Source organism: Silurus aristotelis, assembly GCF_946808225.1.
Source record: "Silurus aristotelis genome assembly, chromosome: 2".
In the NCBI taxonomy this organism is placed as follows: domain Eukaryota; kingdom Metazoa; phylum Chordata; class Actinopteri; order Siluriformes; family Siluridae; genus Silurus; species Silurus aristotelis.
Genome location: NC_139575.1, coordinates 24,680,766 through 24,706,625, shown reverse-complemented (window position 1 = coordinate 24,706,625; position 25,860 = coordinate 24,680,766). Strand labels below are relative to the sequence as shown.

The following is a 25,860-nucleotide window of genomic DNA, read 5'->3' as shown; positions in this document are numbered from 1 at the left end:
ATTTGGAACTAATCTAACTGGCTGTGTGAAACCTAAAATATACATTATAATCAAAATATACATTTATATACTTCATATATTATATGTTTACCTCTTCCTCAGGTTTTTCCTCCTTGCTGCTGGATGCTGCTTCTTCAGTCACAGTCAGATGAGTGTTGGCAGTTCCCGGGTTCTTGCGACGAATCGAACCACGTGAATTATCAGCGATGCTTTGGATCTGCAGAAAGAAAAAAATAAAAATAAACCCTGAGCTACATTTACAGCATTTGGCAGAAACCCTTATCCTTAGTGGCAATTATGTCATTTATACAACTTAAAGGGTTAGGGGCCTTGCCCAAGGGCCCATCAGTGGCAACTAGGTGGTCCTCATGACGTTCCAATCAGAACGGCAACACTTTAACCACCGAGCTACCACTTCCCAGCTAAAGATGATGACGGGAAATCAAACCTCCCTGCCTGCCTGTCTTTCACAGATGAAAAGACATCAATATAATGCTTTAAAAAATATTTGCATCCATATTAAATTATTCACTGATAACAAATACCACACAATGAATTACTTGGATGTTTGTGCAACCAAATGCAACAGCACAATGGTATGAAGAACGTGTTCATTGTAGCCCAGACTCACTCGCCCAGATTCGTGCCTCAGTGACAGTTGTGTCAGGTGATTCCAAAAAACCCCACATCCGTTACATTAAGACTGACCTGGATATTTTTCATCTATAACAGGATTACAAGTGTTGAAATACAGTCGCAGATGATGTATTGATCAACATGATCAAGGTGCAGTATTTATATTTCTGTTTCAAAAAACTGTGAGCACACAGTCATATCCGAGTACTAATTACCCAACATGACCTGAATATGACGTATTAGTTTGAAAGAAAAGGTTTACTTTTGTATTAAACATAAACACGAGAAAGCCTATTGGCCTTTAAGTTTGCCACACACACAAAATGTTTAAGTTGTAAAAATTGAATTCGATTGTCTTTTTCTTTTTTCTTCTTCATTCGGCTGCTCTCATCAGGGGTCACCACCCTGTCCTCTACATCTGCCTCTTTCACACCAACTACCTGCATGTCTTCCCTCACCACATTCATAAACCTCCTCCTTGGCCTTCCTCTTTTCCTCCTTCCTGGTGGCTCCATCCTCAGCATTCTCCTACCAATATAACTCATGTCCCTCCTCTGCACATGTCCAAACCATCTCAATCTCACCATCCTCACCTTGTCTCCAAAACGTCCAACATGGGCTGTTCCTCTAATAAACTCATTTCTAATCTTGTTCATCGTCGTCACTCCCAAAAACCTCAACATCTTCAGCTCTGCTACCTCCAGCTCCGCCTCCTGTCTTTTACTCAATGCCACTGTCTCTAATCCATACAACATCGCAGGTCTCACCACAGTCCTATAAACCTTTCCTTTCATTCTTGCAGATACGGGAACCTAAAAATTTAATTAGATTGTAGCTTTCCTTTTTTTTTTTTTTTACCTCACAACCAATCATCACTGAGCAGAAGCATGCTCGACCTGAACGTCTTGAACCAGGGATGCTTGCTTCACGTTTTTTCAGAAACTGGTTTCTCTAAATCCCAGAGATTGCTAGGAGGTGTTGCATAGGCGTATCTAGCGACCTTAAGGGTCCCACAATGCAATTTTAAAATCCAGCGGTGATATTAGATCTCTCAAGGTCAACAGCTTTCTCCAGATGGATGATAAATATGATGATGGACTTTTCTCTACCATTATAAGTAATATGAAGGACTGAAATGATCAGGCATATGGTCTATAGTAGTCAAGAGACATCATGTATCACTTCACTTCAAGTATCACAGTATTAGCAATGACAATTTAAGCAGTTCTTTGTAGAATATTCCGAGTTTCAGACTCAACAGTGCGCATTAGAAGAGACAACTCATTAAAAGCTGCAGTGCTGAGGAACTCCTGGACAAAAACGGAAACTGCTGCTCTAGGCTTGGATAGCTAAGTGGTAATTTGCAAATCCTACAATATCATAACTCAATTATGTTTTTGTTTTGCTTCATTTGCATGAGGCTTAAAGCAGTCTAACAAGTTGTAACAGCAGCACCTCTCCTGAGGGACAGAATAGCTGAAAAAAGAAATTCATTTAGCTCAGACTGATGGACACAATATAATTCAGTTCATTTTTATTTGTGTTTAACAATGAACATTGTCTCAAAGCAGCTTTACACAGATAATGCGGTGAAACAAGAACACATTTGCTGCAACTGTGTGCTTGTGTGTGTGTGTGTGTGTGTGTGTGTGTGTGTGTGTGTGTGTGTGTGTGTGTGTGTGTGTTTATTTCATGAAGTGTATGTGTGGGCTTGCCTCACGCTCACGCTCTGTCTTGGTGAGATTGATCTGCTTGAGGATCTGTGAGCGCTGTTCCATCATCAGGGTCTTCTCATAGGTGTAGGCTGAGATGTCGCTGTCATGCTAGAAAGAAGAACAAAGGAGAAGCTCTCTGAATGTGAAGAAAAAAAACTGTGCAAAAACTAGATTTTGAGAAAGAAGACGATAGATAACTAAAGAGAGTTTAATTGCAGAAAAGAAAGAGTAAAATAAAGAGAGAGAGAGAGAGAGAGAGAGAGAGAGAGAGAGAGAGTAAGAGAAAGAGAGACTCACCATCTCCACTACTTCCACCTGGGCATCCATACGCAAGTGGTAGAGGAAGGTGGTCAGGTCCTTCTTCATTTGAATAGAGTTATCATCCATCTGGGCGACAGTGAAGATGCGCATCTTGCACTTCCTCCACACCTTCACAAAAACACACACACACACACACACACACACACACACACACACACACACACACACGTTTATTACATGCTTATTTGAATAATATACAGAAGTTAATATAGCTTTAATATCTTACTTTAATTATGTTATATTATAATGTACACTATTTAGATTTGCAAAAAATCGTTTCTACCTACGACAGACGCTTTCATTTAAACAAAAGTTATCAGGCCAAATAACTGTGGAAAGTTCAAACCATTAATGATGTAACTAACCCCTGTAGAACACCTTTTCTCTCAGGGCTGTATTCAGAGTTAAGTTTAGTGAGGAGTTAATAATGAAATTACACACATCGACCTCAGATGTTCCCACAGAACTATGCTATTTGTGCTATTCAGAGATTTGAACAGAAGCTGTGTGCATGAAGCAGTGTTAACAAAAAAATCCCCCAAAAAGATTACAAACATAATGCATACAATCCTGATTTATATAAGATTAATACAGTTGCACTGACTAATATTTGTTATCATAAACAAGACTGTCAAGATATCACTTTCAAGTACACTCAGCTGTTACAACTCTATACCTCTGGGAGCCCAGGAGTGTAGAGTTGTAAAGAAGCCCAAAAGAAGCTCAAAATGTCAAAATACACTGATCAGGCATAACTTTATGACCAAAGATTTCTGATCGGTTGAGCATTAACAGCATTAACTTCTTCAGCAATTTGTGCCATTGCTGCTCATGATCCTGTCACCGGTTAACCATTGTTCCTTCTATAGACTACTTTTGATATATACTGACCACTGTAGACTGGGAACAGCCCAAAAGAGTTGCAGTTTTGGAGATGCTCTGACCCAATTGTCCAGCCATCACAATTTGGTCCTTGTCAAACTTGTTTAAATCCTTGCGCTTGCCCATTTTTCCTGCTTCTAACACATCAACTTTGAGGATTTTTATTTTTCACTTGCTGCCTAATATATCCCACCCGCTAACAGGTTCCATGATGAAGAGATAATCAGTGTTATTCACTCACCGGTCATAATATTATTGGTCAGAAAATGAAAAGAAATTAAACAAGTAGATAAAGTGAGTTCGTTTAGAAAAGGTTTTTCCATCGATTTCCTTTGTTTACTTTTGGTAAACCTGTGGGCAGCTTTTTCTCAGTGTTCAGTTTTGTGAAGATTTTGTGAACCCATAAATTTGCCTCCATGAAGCCTTTACAAGTGAATTTTCCTGTTTATAGCTTTTCCCCAAAACAGACTAAATGAGCAAATAGTGGCACATGAGCTCTCAGGAGTGCATTTGGTTAATTCTTGCTAATTCTCCCGACTACCGATTTGTTAAAGGTATTTAAAAAAGGTTTTTTTTATATTTTTATTTGTTTTTTTATTTATATATTTGTATTTGCATTTTGATGTAATATGACAATTGAATGCACAAAATAGGTTTAGTTTTCACAGATTGCAATTTCAGCAATAAAAATGCTAATGTTTCTAAAAAGAACCCTTGTTCATTTTAAGAGACCTGTCTTATTTTCTCTTCTTTATTTATAATTTTGTTTTAATAAAGAAAAAGCACTTATTCGATTAACCGATGGAATAATCATTAGAATACTCGATTACTAAAATAATTGTTGGCTGCAGCCGTAATCTCTGGCTTTACAATTTATGAAAAATATTTGATGTATGAATAACAGGCAGGTCATTTGAATCATCTGAAAGAAAAATGGCGACTACACAACCCATCTCTGGCTCTTTAAGCTTTCCCAGGACTAAGTATTGGCATATCTTTTAAACTTCATGAACTCAATAACATGTATCATTATTCAACTTATAATACAGCATACAAAATAATGCACTAGAATAGTACAGGATTCAGCACGCTTACCTTGTGCTGCCGCAGAAGGAAGGGGAGTAGCATGAGCATGCCACCATCATGAACAATCCACCACATATCGATGAATCCCTCAGAGAATCGCTCACTGTTGGATGGGAATGCTGCGATGTTCTTAGCCACTAGCAGGGCTTTACTTGCAGCTGTAGTCTCTCTGACCAACTCTACAAAATAGAATAGACATTTTTGTGATTTTTTGATTCACATTATAATGCATGAGTTCAAATTTATAGCAATATTATAACTGAAGAACCAGTCATTAACAAATCATTGAATCTGTCTGTCTGTCTGTCTGTCTGTCTGTCTGTCTGATATATAATCTACAGATGAAAACTGGAACTGGGCTGCACTGACTCACCGATGAAGTTCCTCCAGAGCTGATGATCTTCAGCCTGTTTCCAGTTTCGTGGCCAGCTAAGGAGCACAGTATTATGCTGGAGACCTCCAAGTCCACTGACCTGCACCAGGTGTGAGGTGGCATCACGGATGTTGGAAGAAACAACCACCTGGCAGAAGCCCTTTACCTTTTCCGTTTCCATTAGCTTCTTCAGGGACTGAAGAAAACAGTACAAATAGGCACACAAAGCACTTTTTAATACTCTGCGATGTCAGGTGGTTGCAAACGTTAGCAGGTGTGAGAGTAATAAAAAGATGTAGGCTTTTTCAATACTTTTATTTATTTATTTATTTATTTATTTATTTTTTTTTTTTTTTTAATGCATTGAACTTTATCAGAATCTCTTTTGTTTTTGTGTTGTATGTGGGAAGTATGATGAGAATTTGCACATGCGTGTTACCTGCTCAGCTTGTTGAGCCAGAGGGTGGTCATCGAGGAAGATTCCAGTTAGTGCAGTGCCCACAATTGTGAGTCCTTTGCCTGCTTTCAGTTGACTGGTCAGAGATAGGAGGCGTGGTTGTTCAACATTCTGCCCTGAATCCATAGTGACCAGCACCAAGATCTGAGGCCTGGAAAGAGAGATAGAGAGAGGGAGAGAGAGAGAGAGAGAGAGAGAGAGAGAATCAGACAATGACTCATTCTTGTGCTAGTCCTTGGAGTTTTTACCTCAAAGAGAAGATTAAGGGGAAACTGAAATTCATAGTTGTGTTGCATTTGTGAAATTCAGTTCTCACCTCCAGTTCTTTGTGTGTGGTGGCCCCTCTTCCAGCCTCATAAGTGCGTATCGTGCTGCGCTAAGGGACAGCCCCCGGATTCCATCACCCCATTCTTTCTCTGCCCTGTCAACAAGCGAGTGCAACCCAAATTAGCCTTCACACACAGACACACTCAAAATTGCTGTAATCCTCTCAGGCCCTCCTCACTTTCTAAACCCCATTCATCAGGTCACAGCGCAACTTGACTTTCGACTCTAAATAAATCAAATCCTGGATCAAGTTCTGGCTGGGAGGATTAGACTGGAGTAGAAATCCCTGCCTCATCAAGAGCCAAAAAACCTGTTCGCCTTCCCTTCCCCTCCATCATGGTCACATTCCACTCACCCCCGGAATTCGATATACTTGTAGATACAGCTGGCGATTGCCATGGCAACAATGGCATAGTACCAGGAGCAGATGAACATGAGCGAGAGACACAGGCTCATGCCCAGGAATGACAGTGTCCTGCAGAGACAGAAGAAAAAAGATAAGTGACATTTAATACTTGTCTGAAGCACACTGAAGACTGAGAAGTCAGGTTTTTGCAGTGGCAGCATAATACATTTACCCAATCAGTGTGTGCACTCTGTGTAATGAATAAAGAATACATTTTACACTAACTATTTATTTAATTTTATATCTAACAAATGACTGGCCTTTGAACAGCAATGCACTTCATTTTCCCCAAATGGAACAGTGAGTCAAACTATGGATCTATTTCTGATTGTTATCTACTGAAATACGCGACTCTTTATAAACTTCAGTCCACCTCCTGCATGCCCTGTGCATAGTTGTGGGTATTATGCCCACCAGTGGTAAAATTTGAAGCGAGGTCTCCAGTTGGGGGTCCGCAACAGAGTCTGTACAGCGCAGGCCAAGTTTACGAACATATAGCACATCAAGAAGAACCTGCAAAGGAAAGAGGAAGACAATAGTGAAATTATTATTGTAATTAACGATGGTACGTTTGCAGTGTGTAATCCATATGAATGACATTTACATTGAGAGGATTGGAGCGACTGAGTCCAGAGAAGCAATGAGAATTCCGCTCTCGCAGATGCAGGCAGTCAGAAGCAGAGCCCAAGTGGGTTCCCCATTTGCTTTGCCATGGCCGAATACCTGTTACACACAGGCACATACACAAACACAAAGAAATATACAATATGGATATATTTTTTGGAACACTTTTCCAGCCATATTAAGTTCTTCCCCAAAATGTTACTACAAAGATGTTGCACAAAATTGTATAGGATGTCTTGGGATGCGGTAGGATAACATTTTTTCTTCACTTGAGCTAGGAGATCAAAACCAGTTCCAGCATGACAATACCCCTGTGCACAAAGCAACCTCTATAAAACATACTGAAGAAATATTTAAAAAGGTCATTTGTACTTTTACTCAAATACAAGAAAAATGCAGTTCATCATCCACTGCTTATTCGGGCTTGTGTGCAGTTTTACTGAAATCCCCTCAGTTACAGTAAATAGATTAAATATGATAAGATTCGTATTTGCTTTTTGAACATCCCATTTCAAATTTACTCTCCATTTTCTGTTATAATTACCTCCACTCTTCTGGAAAGATGAACCTTATGTGGTGAGGACACTTAGTCCTTAGCTCTGTGTTTTCTGTTATGTAGCTTTATGTTGTTTTATGTAGCACCAGGGTTCTGGAGGAACACTGTCTTATTTCGCTGTGTACTGCGTCAGCTATATATTCTTTAAATGACAATAAAAGCTTCTTGACTTGACTTGACTTGAGATGTTCCACTAGATTTTGGAGTGTGATTGTAAAGATTTTAGGAGGCCTGGGGTGCAGTCTTCATGGAGCTTCATGGAGCTTCTCAACAGTCTTCTTCATCAGTACCTGACTTTACCCACATTCCTGGGGTAAGATGAGACATCTTTCCTAAAGAGTGGAGGTTATTATAACAAAAAAGTATGGAATAAGTGTGGAATAAGATCAAAAACCACATACTAATCTTATAGTCAGATGTCAATAGACTTTGGCTAGCTACACAACACACAAGCATGCAAGTCCACACCCATCCCTGAGGAGCAGGTAAATTTGCCTGGCTACAGCTGACATGAGGAAGACACTATCTAGTGTCAACGAACAGAAAGCTGCGGGCCCAGATAGTATACCAGGGAGAGTGCTCAGGGACTGTGCTGACCAGCTGGCAGATGTCCTTGCAGACATATTCCACATCTCCCTAAGCCAGGCTGCGAGCTTCAAAAAGACCACTATCATCCTGGTGCCAAAGACATCAACAGTGAGGTGTCTTAATGATTACCGTCCAGTAGCACTGTCTTCCATCATGATGAAGTGCTTTGAGCATCTAGCCAAGAGGCACATTCACTCTGCTCGGCCCACCTCACTGGACCCACTCTAATTTGCATACTGTTCATGCTATCTCCTACACCCTGCACGCTGTCCTCTCCCATCCAGACACAAAGGACACATGTCAGAATGCTGTTTGATGGCTTTTGCTCAGCATTCAATACAATACTCCCTCAGCAAATGGTGGGGAAACTTTCTCTACTGGGACTCAACACTCCACTTGGCAACTGGATTCTAGACTTCCTGACAGAAAGACCACAGTCAGTGCGCAGCGGCAGAGAGAAAGTGGAATAACTGGTAAACTGGTGTCACAACAGCAACCTGTCTCTTAATGAAGAAAAAACAAGGGAGCTCGTTGTCGACTTCAGGAAAGGGTCGGGTGTCCAACCTCCCCTGCTCATCAGTGGCTCAGTAGTGGAGAGAGTCAGTAGCACCAAGTGTCTTTGTTGACCTCACCTGAACTACCAACACCGAGTCTACTGTGAAGAAGGCCCAAAAACATCTTCACTTCCTGAGCAGGTTGAAGAGAGCCAGCCTCTCACCACCCATACTTATCAACTTCTACAGAGGATCTGTGGAGAGCATCCCGGCCAGCTGCATCACTGTGTGGTTCTGAAACTGTAAAACCTCAGAACGCAACACTCTACAGCGCATAGTGAGGACAGCTGAGAGGATTATAGGGGTCTCCCTCTCCTCTAATCAGGACATATTTAATACACGCTGCATACGCAGTGCCTCTGCCATTGTGAGGGATTCCTCTCACCCCTCCCACAGACTGTCCAAGACCCTGCCATCCAGCAAGAGCTTCCGGTGCATCAAAACCCGCACTACAAGGTTCTGCAACAGCTTCGTCCTCTAAGCTGTCAGAGCCTTAAACACCCTGGAGACACCCAAGACCTTGCTTCTTCCTCTTTAATTGTACATTATGGATGTTAATGGAGATAACATTACATTAATGCACACTTGCATTCAGCCACTTTACTGAGCATTATAAATGCACATTGGACATTTGCACTCGGGGACTTACTGTTTATTATAGACATCCGCCCATTCTGTTAAATATTACACACTAGACATTAGACACAATTACATATTGTGTACACTTGTACATTCTGAACATAACACACTGGACATTGCCCACATTTGCCCAAGGTCACTCTGACTGTGCACTCTTGCTTTACTTAACTTTGTTCTTACATTACATATATCCAAACCTCATATCTATCACATCTACTTTACATGTATCGCACCTTAACTCTGCTATGTCTAATGTCTACTCTTTATTGATCTATGTTTAAATGTTAACTCTTGCTGTTTCACTCTATATGCATTCATTTTTTGTATACTGTGTATGTGGAAGAATGACAATAAAGCTTGAGTTGAGTTGAACATTTAGAAGCACAAATCCACCTGTTAGTTTTCGGAAAAAATACTGAACAGCGCAGAGGAAATCCAGGTGGACATAGGGAGGGGGGACATGCACAAAACTACATTGAGACATTCTGAACTCGGGATCAAACCAGGTACCCTGGAGCTGTGAAGTGTTAACCTTAACAAACACAATGAGATGTACATGAGTTACTCACTCTAAGAAATGGCACTATCCCATCCCTTGCTATGGCCTGCAGAAGACGTGGTGCACCGGTCAAACTCTGTAGCCCTGCCCCACAAGTGGAGAAGAACGATCCAAAGACGATGACCCAGGGGGAAGGCCATGCCAACGTACCTATCACCAGATTCCCTTTTACTGCCTCACCGAATCTAGCAAAACACATACATAGAGCTGTTAGAAGAGATGCTGCACCTAATGCTACATGACAAGTACTTTACTAATAAAAAGACATGATTGCATGATAAAAACGTACTTGTCCCTCAGAACTGTTCCCTCAATGCATGCGCCAAACAGCACAACAGAGGACATATCTGAAATGCTGAGTTAGAGAAAAACACTTGCTTTTCCATTTAATCAAACTTCTGTAAAAAAAAAAAAAAAAAAAAAAAAAACCTGAACCATATTAACATTTGAATTTGACATCCAATGATGAGAAAATGCACCTCAGAAGAGGGTGGTGGTGTTCACTGGACTAAAGCTAAAACTGGTTTCAAATGATTAATTATATAATAATGACACTACTCATTTCAATGTTCCCCTTTAATAGGTAGTACATTTGATTTATTTCCATTAGAAAAGGCTCTCTGTGTGTGTGTGTGTGTGTGTGTGTGTGTGTGTGTGTGTGTGTGTGTGTGTGTGTGTGTGTGTGTGTGTAAGGATACAGATGAAAGAGGTGGTGGTGATTGCCAGAATGGTGCCGATGGGAATGGACTTCTGAGCATCCCGCAGATCACCAGAGCGGTTTGAACCTGCCATGATGCCTGTTAAACACATACAGAGACAGAGAAAAGCATTAAAGCTTTTGTGAAGGCTACAGAGATTTTTTTTTTAATAGCATGTTTTAGTATCTCTAATGAAATGGTCAGTTAGATGAGATGTGTCACAAAATACAAGACACACAATGTTGTGTAATATGCATAAGAAATGGTCAATTTAAATATAAAATACTGTTTGTATTTCAAGATTTTCTCAATTACAAAAGCATATTAAATTACTTTAAAGTCTTTTCAGTAGGTTTAAAAGATTAAAAGAAGAACATGAACACCCACATTCTCAAAACATGGTCTATAATGCATAGTGTGTATTTTTTTTCAGCGTATTTATTCACAGTAGTGAAAACGACAATCTGATGATTGATTATTGATGGTCTGATTATTCACTTTTGCTTTGTTTTTCGGAATAATCCAAATCTTAATAGCTCGAAAATAACAAGTTATAAACCATGTCAGCTTGGACATAGAGTGTTCTATCAGAGGAAAGTCCAAGAACAGAATGCTGCCTTTGCAAATAGATAAAGAACACATTTCCTGTCTACACAGTACAGAGAGGCAAAGATAAACACTATCTACAGTGATATTCCTTGCTGTTCAGACTGAAAAAGAATCGTGTGCTTCAACCAAAGATTATAGCCATTACTAAGGTAGCATCAAAATAGATAAATAATTAAATAACTGGATCTTTAATAGCTTTTTCTCACCATTAGCATGTCTGTGTGAAAAGATTTAACAGCGTAATGACTGACCTGTAACTGAAGGAAAGTAGATCCCAACCAGGAGTGTGAAAAAAGTGGTGATGTCTGATAGCACATAGGTTTTAGTATTAGTGGGTAGAGCATCTGGATCCTCCACAGAAGTAAGGCCCACCTTCTCCAGAAAAGCTCCCTTCTCCATGTAATTCCCAAACAAGTTCTCTAAGAAAGATAAGAATAGTAAAGTTATAAAAATGTGTTTGCAATAATGAGAAGAAAGCATAGCATATACAGTATATAGGTGTGGCTACGGGTGAAATCTCCTCTGCATATACAGAATATGTGAGTAATACAATATTCATGCATTCTGTAGAGGCAACCTTTCTCCGCTTTAAGGATACACGCCTAACCATGGACTTTTCCTTATAAACCATGGTCATTCGCCAGAAATTTAAGATGGCATTGATGCCTTACTGATTGCATTGCTAAAAACAATGGTTTATTGTTAATAGTTTTTGTTACTTTATAGCCAGGTCTAGGATTCTGCTCTGAATTACACACTGAGATAAAGTAGTGCAATTTGAATGAGTTTTAATAAATAGCTCACAGAGCAAGAGAAAGAGCATAAGAGCAAGTAAGAGAGTGTGAGAGGGGGGGGGAGAAGAGAGAGAGAGAGAGAGAGAGAGAGAGAGAGAGAGAGAGAGAGAGAGAGAGAGAGAGAGAGAGAACTTTCCCTTTAATGTTTTTCACTCTCCAGGGAGTCAAATTCTGTGTCTGGACCAATTTATAGAAATTGCTATTTTAACCATATGAGTTACATGTCACTCAATAATCACCCATTTCGCTCAGCAAGGTCATTATGAAGTGTGACTGCATGTTACGTTAGCTACAATGGTTATTAAGGCAGCGTATTCAGATAGAACGATTAATAAACTGACCAGAACTACACGTGCATTCAGCAGTTCACGTGCAGATAAAGGTTTAAAGAGGAACCAAACGCAAGTAAGCAAAAGAGAGTGTCAGAGAGACCAAAGAACTGGTGAAACGTATAAGTTTTAAGAATCAAGAATTTTCACTGACTACAGTTCTAAACTGGGTATTCAATAATTCCAATTCACATTTTTATTGTCACATACACATTCATACAGAGTGTAAAATATAGTGAAATGATTTTTTGACTGTCCAACTTGTAAATATTGAAGGAAATACAATATAAAGATATCCCATCTCAATAGGATTCAGGTCAGGACTTTGACTAGGCCACTCCAAAGTCTTCATCTTGTTTTTCGTCAGCCATTCAGATGTGGACTTGCTGGTGTGTTTTGGATCATTGTCCTGCTGCAGAACCCAAGTTCGCTTCAGCATAAGGTCACGAACAGATGGACGGACATTGTCCCTCAGGATTTTTTAATTATGGAACAGCATAATTCATAGATCCATTTATCACAGCAAGTCTTCCAGGTCCTGAAACAGCAAAACAGCCCCAGACCATCACACTACCACCACCATATTTTATTGTATGATGTTCCTTTTCTGAAATGCGGTGTTACTTTTACTTCCAAAAAGTTTAAATTTTGTCTCGTCTGTCCACAAAGTATTTTTCCCCAAAATCTTGGGATCATCAGACTATTTTTGCCCAGTCTCTTTCTTTTGGTGGAGTCATGAACACTGACCTTAACTGAGGCAAGTGAGGCCTGCAGTTCTTTGGATGTTGTTTTGGGGTCTTTTGTGACCTCTTCGATGAGTCGTCACTGTGCTCTTGGGGTAATACTGGTCGGTTGGCCACTCCTGGGAAGGTTCTTCACTGTTCCATGTTTTTGCCATTTGAGAATAAGGGCTCTGACTGTGGTTCGCCGGAGTCCCAAAGCTTCAGAAATGGCTTTATAACCTTTTCCAGACTGATAGATCTCAATTACTTTCTTTCTCACTTGTTTCTGAATTTCTTTGGATCTCAGCATGATGTCTAGCTTTTGAGGATCTTTTAGTCTACTTCACTTTGTCAGGCAGGTCCTATTTAAGAGATTTCTTGATTGCAAACAGGTGTGGCAGTAATCAGGCCTGGGTGTGGCGAGAAAAACTGAACTCATAAACCACAGTTTTAACAGGGGGCAGACACTTTTTCACACAGGGCCATGTAGTTTTGAATTTTTGTTTTCCCTCAATAATAAAAACTTAATTTAAAGACTTCATGTTGTGTTCACTTGTGTTATCTTTTACTAATATTTAAATTAGTTTGATTATCTGAAACATTAAAGTATGGCAAATCAGGAAGGGGACAAACACTTTTTCACACCACTGTACATGAATTAAACAGAAGGGATGGATGGATATAAATGACAGATAATAGACAGAAGTACAGATTAAAGTGACCCAGTATGATTGTGTCAGGTATTCCCCTGCCACGCCTTCCTCCGCTGCTGTCAGGGATTCCCCTGCCACGCCTCCCTCGGCCGCTGTCAGAGATTCACCCTGCCACGCCCCCCTCGGTAGCTGTCACATTGCCTCGTTATCCTTTGCCGGCCATGATCACCGACAGCTGTGGCTCGTTATGGACTAGACTATAATAACTCACGTTCTCGAGTCACAGGCTGTCGGTTCTTGAATTGTCATGCTGGTCATCTCATGTTCCCGCGACCGCCAGCCTGCCCGCTGGTTCTGTTTCCAGACTCTGTGTGTCCATGTGCGGATTACTCTTTGCTGTTGCAGCTTTACTTTCGTTTTGGATTACTCGTCTCGAGCGGATATTCTTTGGTTGTTTTCTCGCCACGGCCACTGTGAGTGTTTCTTTGTTGAACTGACTGAATAAACTATGATTGAGTTATTTCCGCTTCCGCGTCCTGTCCATCAGCCTGACAGATTGTGATTGTCATTAAATTGTTCATGTGCTGGTATAAAAAAATACAATGTAAAAGTGAAATGGTATGAAGTGATAAGGTATAAAGTGACGCTGTGCTAGTTCAGTCCAGAGTTAGAGCAGCTAGGCCCAGTGTTAAAGTTCCATATATATGACTTGTGCATATTCTTACCTTTAAAAATGCCACTGATGACGCCAGGAATACCCTGTATAACTGTCACATTGTTGTTCGTGAAATAGCTGTCGCAGGTAGCATTGAGGAACTCTGAGTCACAGAAAAGACTCCAGAGTTTTGTAGGGACTGTGACGTTGTCTTTCTCAATCACTTTAGCACACACATCGAAGCCTTTCCACACTAGAGTCCGGTTCCCCAGAACACACACCCTGGACAAGATTGACATAAATAGTTTTAGGACGTTGTATTGGGTTTTTATTAATATATTAATGCTATCTAGAAATGTTATGAAAATAGATTGATACAAAATTAGGGCAGAAAATAACAGATAACTAACTAACCATTGAGTACGTTTTTCTATATGTACATTCTACCTGGTTACTAGAAAACCAGCAGGGTCCAGGTACTTACGGGAACACAGGCGGTTCAAAGGCAGTCTTGATGACTCCGGCATACACTGCCAGAATGGAGCAAATAACACAGGCCAGGAAAACCAGCGCCAGCTTATTGACGTACTTCACACCCACAAACACCACCACGGCCATGAAAGTCAGCACCAAGGTGCCATACACTCGCATGTTATTCAACATGGCTGCCTCTGCCTCTGGGCCCTCCAAATCCTCCATCTTAAAGATGGCTGCCTGTGGCACAATGTAGATCTGGAACCAAAAAAAATGAGAAGTGACAGAGAGACAATGAATATAAAAAAAGTGTTAAAAACATTAAATAACATGTAAGAAGTATAAGGTTTAATATAACATCAGCAGCAAGATTAAGACTAAACATGATAAATAGAAACATTCAGTGTCAGGAAATTAATTAAAGACTTTACTGAATGGAAAAATGCAGTATATAATTGAAGGATGCGGTTTTAAATGTTTTTTTTAAAGATCATTTAGGGTAGTGACCTCCACAGCAGAAAAAGCTTGCCCTCTAACTTAAATCTGCCTGGTGCCAGTGAAGATAAGGAGGTCAGTGTTGAAGTAATTTAACCCAAATATGCAGAGATTTTGTAGGTCAAAATGAAAAATGTGGAAAACTGTACTTAACATGAAGCCAGTGAATCTTAATGAGTAGGTTACGGAAGTTTTCTCAAAACTACGGTGTTAAAAAAAACCAATGTGTACAACTAAGGTTAAATTAAGACCCAATCAAATGGCAAAAAGTCCACATTTAGCCATCAACAAATGCTTAGGCAGCAGCAATGCCTGCGCCACTGAAGATCTGTCTAATCTATCAGATATCCCCAGCTTTAAATACTTCAAAATACACAATATGATAATGATCTGCAAATGATGCGAGCCAAAACCTGTGATGTGCATTTCATAGCTCAACAGCCAAACTGTGAAAATATGCACATGTAAGCCAATAGTTTGCTGAGTAAGCTAAACTTGTTAGTCAGTTAAACTTTAGCAAATTATGTGCTTAGGAAAAGGCCTAAAAGGCTAATTCTGCTAGACAGCTAAATGTATAGCTAGAAATATGAATGAATATACATATGCAAGATATTATAGCTAGCTAACAAATCTAGCAAGCTTCTGAAACCACAACAATATTTGGCTACATTAGCCAGTCGGCTAACAACACTTTTCTTTTTATACTGTTGCTATGTTAGATGGCTGTGCACTTGGTTATTTAATAAATGAACAGAAAGAATAATACATTTTTAGATTTATTGTTTAAAAAGTCATTTGTAAAGTAATTTTTAAAGTAGTTTTACACCAGCTCCCTTGTTTACTTGTAATTTTCTTCATGACAATTTCCTTAATTTCAAGATGCCATTTTTTCCACCACTGGCTATAGATGTTTATATTATTTTATTTCTTGATGCAGAAAAATCTAATTGTAAGCAAATCTAAGTGTCCTGAAAGTGATTGAAACCAAGGGCCAAGCTGGAGTGGACCGAAAGTAAAGAATAGTAAATCTATATCCTCTGACATACGCACACACTCCTGTTAGATCTATATGATTTACATCCACTTCAGTGGGAATCTTAGTCCATTAAGATTTTACAGACAGTTAAGCACAATTTTATAGTCGATCAAAGGCATTGAGATGATCAAAAGACGGACAGAAATACTGATCTTTCCTCTGTCGGCAGCTATAAAAAGATAAACACCCTGAGCATGGCTTTAGAACTAGATTGAATCGGTCATGCGGTTCTGGCTAAAGCGGAGATTGAAAATGGGCTGGAAATTAGCAAGGTTTTCCGGATCCTGCATTTTTAAAATTGAAGTCACAGTATCCACTCTTAGCTCAGTTTTAGCACAGATCTATTAGATCAGACGGAAAAAAAAGGATTTTTTTCATGGGGTGGGATGAGTTTGTACTTAGTTTTTAAAAAAGGGCTTTAAGAATGACCGACTTCCATTCAGTTCTGCGTCACTGGCTATAATTAAACCAAACGAGCGTGGAATTAAACAGGCCGAACTTCATGGCTTCCTAATTTTAGTGGCAGTAAGCCTTGAATAGTGCACAGTTGGTTAAACGTATTAATTCTTTAAGCATCAGAACACACACACACACATATGCATGGACAGCTAGTTGTCATGGTGACCTATTCATCATATCAGATCTCCAGGGTTGCAATTCAAGTATAATCCTGAAGCGGTCCTCAACTCTTTTAAAGAGGAATTTTTTGTATAGCACAATAAACCTGTTATACAAATCAGGCTGCAATGGACCCCGGCTTCATTTACTGTAGCACAAAATTCATTTAGGAGCTGAATAAACACCAGTGATTTCTATGATGATCTGAGGAACATGTGTGCCCAAGCTGTGTGTGTTTGTTTATTTGTGTGTGTGTGTGTGTGTGTGTGTGTGTGTGTAAAACCACAATATATCTAAAAAAATGACATTCCCATTCCATTCACTAAGCAGAATCCACGTAATTAATCTTTTATTAAAAAGAATGAATACGGAAGGTGGAAAGAGTGAGTGAGAGAGAGAGAGAGAGAGAGAGAGAGAGAGAGAGAGAGAGCAATGGATATATGAATACAAGAAAGTTAGCAATGTATATGAGGTAATAAAGTAGACTGCATTTCTATTAAAACACACTTGGGTGAGAAATTAGCGACAAAGGCATGCAGAAAGGGTTAAGAATAATGCAAGAGGATTACCAAACAGCACAAAGAAAAAGAAGGCAACAGGATCACTGAGAAAAAATCATGCGCAAGTAAAGGTAAAGTGAATGAACTGAGGACACAACACTTACAGGTTATAGAGTCATATCTTACCAGTAAGATCTCAATACAGCCCAGAATATACATGGCTCCTGCGAAGGTGGTCCCCAGGTAGAAACAGATTCCCACCGCACCACCAAATTCAGGGCCAAGGGAACGAGAAATCATGTAGTAGGAGCCTCCAGCTGTTAAAATAATAATAATAATAATAATAATAATAATAATAATAATAATAATAATATTATTAAGCTTCAATGCTTCGAACTACTAGTAAATTAATGAGAAGTTGTCCCAAAAGTCTCCATACCAAGTGCAAATGAACAAAATGTCATTTTGAGTAAAATGCCTTTTAAAAATGTTCTTACTTGTGTTATTATGCCATATATAATTTTCCAGATAACCTTTAACTATGCCTTTAACAAAATAAGAACATATTAAAACGGATGATTTGGGATACTGTTGCCAAATTGGAATACATTGGGAAAATGTGTATTCACTAAGTAATTTCATTCCTTTAAAGAATGTTTTGAAAATAAAGTTGCATTTTGATTATAAAACGTAATTTCCTTAAATTCCCCTATTTATGGAGATTTGTGGGACACCCTGTACTACAAGGTACCCTTTTTCCCAAAAGCTTAAAAATGCCCCAATTACCTCAAAACTTTCATTCCAGATGCACAAACGAATTTGCATTTACAACATGAATGTAAAGACTAGGGCACTAATATTTACCTTAGCGTGACTAGCAATGAAAAAAGCCAGAAATTTCAGCAATTTGCCCTTATTCCTGCTCTTCTTCAATCAAAAGGTGAGACAGAGGCTGCTATTAGAATATAGGACTTAATTATAGGATAATGGACATATAAATATAGCTTTGGGGACATTGCAGTCTGGCAAAATTACTTCCACCAGGACTACTACTGCTGCTTCAGAGGCAGTGACATAGTGGTTGAGGTATAGATATAGAACAGGGTTAGGGTTAGGGTTATCTCTTACCTGGTACTACCCCATTTGTGGCAATGGCACTCATTGAAATTGCAGTTAACATGGTCTGGGGGAAGAAAGTAATGAATTTGGTTAGACACTATTAGATATGCCTATGCTTTTCATACACTCAATGACTATTTCATCTAAATAATCTATCCTATTGAGGCATGTTAGGTGTATTGTTGCTAGGTGTTGCTATGCACAGTTTATTGATCTGCCTCTGCTCCATCTATCAGTGGAACGGGATCACCACTGATTGTAATCTCCGTTTTTTTTCTTATTTATAGGCACACCAAACAAGAGCACCCTGTAGCCAGACTAAAGCACTCCAGAACTTTTTACTGATATTTATTTTATATATCACATTATGGTTGAAGATATTTAGGCCTTTTGGTTTTTAAGTGATTGATATCAAGTTTCAGGGCTCAAGATTTTTATTATTACCCGGTTATTTCAATTCAAGTGACCAAACAAACAGACTAAATAATAATGTAATATTATACAGTATCACAAAAGTGAGTACACCACTCACATTTCAGCAATCATTTTAATATATCTTCTCAGGGAACAATACTATACAAACAGAATTTGGATATACCTTAGAGTAGTCAATGTGCAGCTTGTACAGCAGTACAGATTTACTGTCCTTTAAAAAATAACTTAACATACAGCCATTATTGCCTAATAGCTGGCAACAAAAGTGACAAAACTGTGAGCAAAATGTCAATATTTTGTGTGAGCACTATTGTTATCATGCACTGCCTTTATCCTCCTGGGCATGGAATTCACAGAGCTGCTGGATGTTGGACACATGGCGCTTGGAGGATGCTCCACAGGTGCTCAAGAAGAATCAGGTCTGGAGACATTTTTGGCCAATCCATCACCTTCAGCTTCCTCAGCAAGGCAGTTGCCATCTTGGCAGGGTGTTTGAGGTTGTTATCATGTTGAAAAAATGTCATTCAGCCCAGTTTATGAAGGGAGGGCATCATGTTCTGCTTCAGAATGTCACTGTTAATGTAGGAATCCATGTTTCCTTTAATTAACCGCAGCTCCCCAGTACCAGCAGCACTCATGCAGACCCAGACCATGATGCTTTGACTGTAGGCAAACACAATTTTCTTGGTACTCCTCAGCAGGGCATCGCCACACATGCTGGACACCATCAGAGCCAAACAAGTATCTTAGTTTTATCAGACCACAGGACATGGTTCCAATAATTCATGCTTTTGGACATGTTGTCTTTAGAAAACTGTTTGCAGGCTTTCTTGTGAACCAGCTTCAGAAGAAGCTTCTTTTTGGAATGATGACATGCAAACCGACTTGTTGCAGTGTGCGGCGTATGGTCTGAGCACTGACGAGAGGACCTTCCACTTCTGCAACCTCTAAAGCAATGCTGCAGCACTTAGCGACTGTTTTCTGAAGCAGCTTCTGCACATGACGTACAACATGAGGACTTAACTTATTTAACTGACCCTTGTGAGGTCTGTTCCGAGTGGAACATATCTTGTAAAACATTTGTATGATGTTGAAAATCCAGTGGTCAGTATGAGATAATTGAACTGTACTGTAAATTTTAACTGTTAAAATACAATATAGACAAATATGTATGGTCCTATTAAGAAGACAATGACGAGCTGTTACACGATGTACAGCTGTTATCACTTAGGGTGTACTTACATTTGTTACATACTTACATCTATACTATTATACAAGCTGCACATTGACTACTCTAAAATATATCCACGTTTCATTTCTATAGTATATTCCGTTAAGAAGAAATACTAAAATGGTTGCTGAAATGTGAGGGGTGTACTCACTCTTGTGAAATTCTGTACATTATTAAGAATTATAATGCAATAGCATTGTTTAAGAATGGTGGGTTGTGATTACAGATGCTCTGCATATGCTTGAAAGACCTGTAGGTGTCTTCAGACCCCAATCTGAGAACCATATCAACATCAGGCACATTCTGCCCACAGAAAATCCTGATGGCTGAGTATTTCTGGTTGGCATCATCACAAAGCATGGAGCACAGATAAAATTATAACATACGATGTAGCATAATGTTTTTAATCTAAGAAATAAAAGCAACATTTATTAATTACAATATTTTGTGGGTAAAATATGAGAGGTTTAACAAACTAGCAATTAAAAATTTAAATGAATTTGAGTGAAAATCTCAAGAAATTGATGAGTTGATGAAAAAAACAAGTTTTGTGGCTTTGTGAGCTGCCTCTTTCTGTGTGAGTGCATATATGTGTCTTCTGTCCAAATTCCTGTGTATGTCTGTGTGCAGTGACAGAAGATCAGTGTGTTAAATTGTAATTAGCCTAAATGAGCACCCTTCCTCTCTGATCGTTAAAAGCCTAGGCCACGTTAACGCTTTCACACCTTCATTGTCTAATACACACTTTCAAACCCACTATACCACACATACTATCACTGCATTAACCCATATGCTTATTATACAACAAATATAGCCTGTGATTGGCTGGGTAATTAGGGTTTTTAGCAGCTGCGAGTTAAAAGCTGCCAATCAGCCCACCTGTCCCTATCTAAGAGCCAGTAATATTTTAGCAGGATCACTGGCTTGTGAAAAGCCATATGCATTTGTTCACCGTAGTTCTGCTATATTTTATTTCATTACTTCTTATTTTCCTCCTGTGGTTCATGCATGTTCTGCACTTCATTCCAGCACCGTGAAATCTGTGTGGTGTACTAGCCTTTCCCCACTAGAATTTCTCCATATGAAAAGTAGGGCTGGAAATCGGTGTTGTGAAACACAAACAATAGTGTAAGATGTTGATAACACAACAGAGCAATTTGTAATAAGTGCATGTAATTTTGAAGAAGGAAAAAAATATATAAACGACGTTCGCTTGTGTTTGCACTCTCTGGGAAGTCTCTCCAAGGTGTGTGTTGCTTGGCTGTTACTTAGCAACAGAGCATCGGACACATTTGTTCTACGGTGAACCCATGTTTACACAATCGTATGACAAACCTGCAACCAAATTCAATATTATCGTGCTGCCAAGGCAAAAGTCTCAGAAACAATAAAAAAAAAACCTTTTGCTTATTAATTGGAAAAAACAAGTGGCTAGACAAATCAAACAGGAAATAGTCTGTCTAAAAAGGAAGCAGACACTGCATGTCTATGAGCTATTAACTGTTAAGTACATTATGGTTTCATGTATTTAGACAGTCACCACAAGGAGCCCAAATAGATTGGCCTAATTTTTGCACTTTTACGCCTCAGTATTAAGTATTTTTGGCACATTGGTTTTCAGTAATTGTTAACGCTATTAATAATGTTTCGAATTGACTAAGCATGTAGATTCTGACTGAAATGCTGTTCCACTTGGTTTATAAAGGGATCAGTGGCCTCGGCGCTTTTCTGTTGCTATGAGAGACATGCGACAGTAAAAACCCACCTCAGCTGCTTGGCCATGGGCTATCCACGTGAAACAAACAGGGTCTGGCTTTGTCTAACACACAGACTTACACAGCACATACATGCGCATGATATGTGCACACATAAGTACAGGATGACAAAAAACAGTCTGGACTGGTGACAGCAAAACATCTTCTAGTTTGTGTGTGTGTGTGTGTGTGTGTGTGTGTGTGTGTGTGTGTGTGTGTGTTGAGGGGTCGGTCTGATTGAGAAAGACTGGCACAAATATTTTCTATAGACCTAAAACCGACAATTATTAAATCGGGCCACATTGTGCTCCTGCAGGTAGCAGGCCATTTTGTAAATGCTTTAAATGCCTTGAACAGCAGGTATTGAGCATTTGGGGGAAAAAGGAAACTCAAAAACACAGTCAGACTCTTAAACAGCCTCTTAAAGCCTAACAAAACACACACCCCAGCAATCTCACCAGGTGTCAGAACCAAAAGGGAAAAAATCCATAAACACTGACCATAGCCAAATACAATTGTGTGCAAGATCTTTCCCCTCTTATTCATTGTCTCTAGTTTAGCTATTGCCTTACTTTATAGAAGAGAATACTGTCTGTTTAAGTATATACTTGTTGTGAACAGGTTTAGGTTGAATCATGCAGTGTAATGATCAGGAACCGCTTATTCCAGCTCGTGAGGGGAAAACATGCGTATCAGATTTATCACTTAAGTTAAACCAATTCAAAAACAAAATAATAGAAATAGCTTTTCACCCAGCTTGCCACCATCTCTGGCCACATATGCACACATACACAGTTAGAACCCCCTTCCAACTCCCTTCCCATACATCTCCATTTTAGTACAAACCCCTGCTAAGCCACGCCCACAAACACTCCATCACAGTCATTATTTAACAATTGACATTGTAGTTCCAAAATAAGAGGTGTTTAAATTCAGAAGTCAGAACACATACAATTTCACAAAAAAACTGTAATATTGGGTTATATTTTTTCCTCATTACCTTGAATCTTGGCATCCTTACTATAAAAACACATTTTGTATAAAATGCTTATTTTTTTATATACCTGTTATACAGAACACATCTTGTTTAAACAGTTGTTAAGCACCACTACAAGAAAAAAAAAAAAAAAAAATAAAAATCAATAAGATTCAAGACTCTTTTAGACATATTCGCAAGTATGCTAGCAAAGGCCCTTATAACATTTGTGCTCCCATCCATCAGCCTGATCCATGTTTAGCCTCATGATAAACATCAAGCTTTTAAAGTTTAGACTTGTTCAGGTGTGTCATTTCGAAGTTCAAATTCAATGAATCCATAACTTGACTTAGAACAGAATTTGTTGTTTTTTTATTATGCCTCAAGTATTAGGTATTAAGTGAAACAAAAGTAACTATGGATGTTTTCTTCAGGAAGTATTTCCATGAAAATGTGACAAAACAGGTAGCATTACCATGTGTGAATATTCAAGTGAAGGCCTTCAGACAGTTATAGCTATTCCACTTGTTAAAATAAAACCTGGGTTGATGTATTAAACTAGCGCTGAAACGATTCTTTGAGTAACTTGAAAAATTTTTTTTAATTATTTGCCTCGATGCTTCATTTGATACGCCTTTTTTGCCAATTGGGCAGCGTCACCCCCTCTGAAGTGCCAGAAAGCTTTACACATTAAAAATTAAATGGGCTACAATCAGTAGAATCGCATGGTATCAAACTAGACCTATGATCCCTAGACTCTGTTGAACAATCAGCTCTGGAGGAGATGGAACAAGACAGATGAAGCAGAACAGCTTCAAACATGGATGCACCGGAACGTGGATGCAGCAGAAATGTTGAATAGTAATGAATTAATAAAGAAATAAAGTCACAAGAGAAATAAAGTAATAATTGCAATAAAAAAAAAAATCGGCATTGCGGCATTTTTCTTTATGTGGCGTAAATAGGCTTTCATGGATAAATTTTTATATTTTTATTTTATTTATTTGATTTTAGTTATATATTTGTATTTTGATTTAATGTGGCAATTAAAAATACTAAATGGGTTTAGTTTTCACAGATATTCTTGTATGCAATTTCAGCAATAATATGCTAGACTATTTAGTATTTCTCTTTATTAAAGAAAAAGTACTTCTTATCCAATGACTTGATTTATTCGATGGAATAACCTGTAGAATACTCGATTACTAAAACAATCAATAGCAGAAGCAATAAAGTGAACAACACTCACTTGCCCTGAAGTCTAAAATCAACTGCAGCAAGATAGCAATAAGGGGAGAAAATCATGTGGGTCGAACATGAAATGGATGTGTGGAAAAAAAAACAGTTTTTGCTCACAAAACAATTACCATACAATCACAGCACATGAAAGATTTGTTATTTGTTTGATGAGCTGAATCATGAACACAAGGAGCTGTACCATTTTTGATAAAATTTTGATTGTTGTTGAATAAACAGGCAAATCATGGCAGCATATTGTCTAGTAATTAAGTATACATACATGGCTCAAAATAGTTTCTTTACATCATGGCTCATACCTATCCAGTAGTCGATTGTGTGCTTATTTGCTTCATTGATTCTAACTGTGCTACTTTCTAAGCAGATTATGTTAATAAAGTTGAGTACAAACTGGTATGATAGTTAAAGTAATCGTTTAAAAGTCAAAAGATAGTAATAGTCCAAAAAAGAATGGCAAAAAAAATATTTTTAAACTAATGTGAAACAAAATTGTGAGTCATCATTAAGCAGTAGCAAACAGGGGTCTAGCCGACAGAGGTGTACCATAAGTTCTGTTCTCATGACTGCGATTGTGAGGGATGAGTTATTTTGGAAGTATGAGTACACATATCCTGGCTTTAAAAAAAAATAGGCAGCATGTAATTTTGAAAAAAATAAATAAATGATCTGTGTGAGAACAGGCACACACAGTTTGTCTGCCTAATATGGCTTTGACTAAAAATTCTCCACAAATTGCACTGATCTCAGCTGTGCTCAGGCACCCTCATTGTTGGTGTCTGACAGGTATTCAGCCCAGTCCTCGAGGAACTGAGCTGAGCCTCAGTGGCTGCCAAGTGATCACTGCTGGGATGTCAAAGGAGGAGGAGAACACCCAAATAGCTCCTTTCTTTTTATTTAAACCATAGAAAATGGTTCGTCTGTGCTAAATTTAAAGATGATAATGTGAAATACTAAAAACCGAGATGCAATTCCTTGAATTTTTTTTTTATAAGTGTAAAATTGAAAATTCTGCTGCTTTTTATTAAATTTAATGAGATGTACTGATAACTTGTAGCAACATGGAGAACATGTGAAACACCACACAGACAGTAACCTAAGCTCAGGATCGAACTAATTGTAATGGAGAGGCCAGGGGGAGAATCATTACAGAGAAGAACAGTGTATTGTGATATTTATGGATTCCAGATGTTAGTCAGTCATTGATAGAAATTTTTATAATATAATTGATTTATGATTATGTGAATGTCCAGGAAACTTTTGTTTGGTTGGGACCTAGAAGTGAAAATCGAATCTTTGGGCTCATATTCATCATTTAATTTCAGCTGCAATATACTGTTATGGACAGCTAAATTAACAATAACTTTGTTAATGGCAATGAATGATTGATCAAACACATTTTACTTGAAACATTAAACAAACTCAAGGATCACTTCAATATAATTAAGTCTGCAGGCTAGTCCTTCAGGCCTGCCAACACTTTTCTGTTCTGTTCCTAAACCACATCTGGTTAGGAGCTTTTTTACAAAGACACAATAAAAGTATAAATATGTATGTAATGCGAGATGTGCACATGTGTTAGATTGTGAGTGAACGTGTCTGGCTTACCGTGGAGCAGCACATAAGGACGATGATGAAGGACTCGATGACTCCTCCAATTCCCACCATCCAGGTCATCCTCAAAAACAGGATCACACCTAGAATATTCTGCATGCAGGGGAAATATACTCCCATCAGAGTGCCCATCTGTGGAGCCTGAAAATACACACACACACACACACACAC

At 38.7% G+C, this 25,860-nt stretch overlaps 1 protein-coding gene across 12 annotated transcripts in view; it reads right to left on the bottom strand.

The window, feature by feature from the left end:
• Positions 1 to 25,860, bottom strand: part of slc12a5a (solute carrier family 12 member 5a) — a 137,320-nt gene that overhangs the window by 2,328 nt on the left and 109,132 nt on the right. For all 12 annotated transcript variants that reach the window (XR_014531461.1, XR_014531462.1, XR_014531463.1 and 9 more), the window contains exons 4-22: positions 25,684 to 25,830; positions 18,435 to 18,489; positions 17,493 to 17,623; positions 14,668 to 14,915; positions 14,254 to 14,465; positions 11,282 to 11,449; positions 10,422 to 10,520; positions 10,013 to 10,070; positions 9,734 to 9,908; positions 6,808 to 6,926; positions 6,618 to 6,716; positions 6,153 to 6,272; positions 5,787 to 5,891; positions 5,453 to 5,621; positions 5,014 to 5,209; positions 4,650 to 4,819; positions 2,649 to 2,780; positions 2,352 to 2,459; positions 92 to 217 (exon numbers count right to left, since the gene is read on the bottom strand). Coding sequence is in view for 8 of the 12 variants with exons in the window: in XM_083529067.1 (XP_083385193.1) it covers positions 92 to 217; positions 2,352 to 2,459; positions 2,649 to 2,780; positions 4,650 to 4,819; positions 5,014 to 5,209; positions 5,453 to 5,621; positions 5,787 to 5,891; positions 6,153 to 6,272; positions 6,618 to 6,716; positions 6,808 to 6,926; positions 9,734 to 9,908; positions 10,013 to 10,070; positions 10,422 to 10,520; positions 11,282 to 11,449; positions 14,254 to 14,465; positions 14,668 to 14,915; positions 17,493 to 17,623; positions 18,435 to 18,489; positions 25,684 to 25,830 (2,637 nt within the window). In the remaining 4 variants the exon portion in view is untranslated. The remainder of the gene's footprint in view (positions 1 to 91; positions 218 to 2,351; positions 2,460 to 2,648; positions 2,781 to 4,649; positions 4,820 to 5,013; positions 5,210 to 5,452; positions 5,622 to 5,786; positions 5,892 to 6,152; positions 6,273 to 6,617; positions 6,717 to 6,807; positions 6,927 to 9,733; positions 9,909 to 10,012; positions 10,071 to 10,421; positions 10,521 to 11,281; positions 11,450 to 14,253; positions 14,466 to 14,667; positions 14,916 to 17,492; positions 17,624 to 18,434; positions 18,490 to 25,683; positions 25,831 to 25,860) is intronic.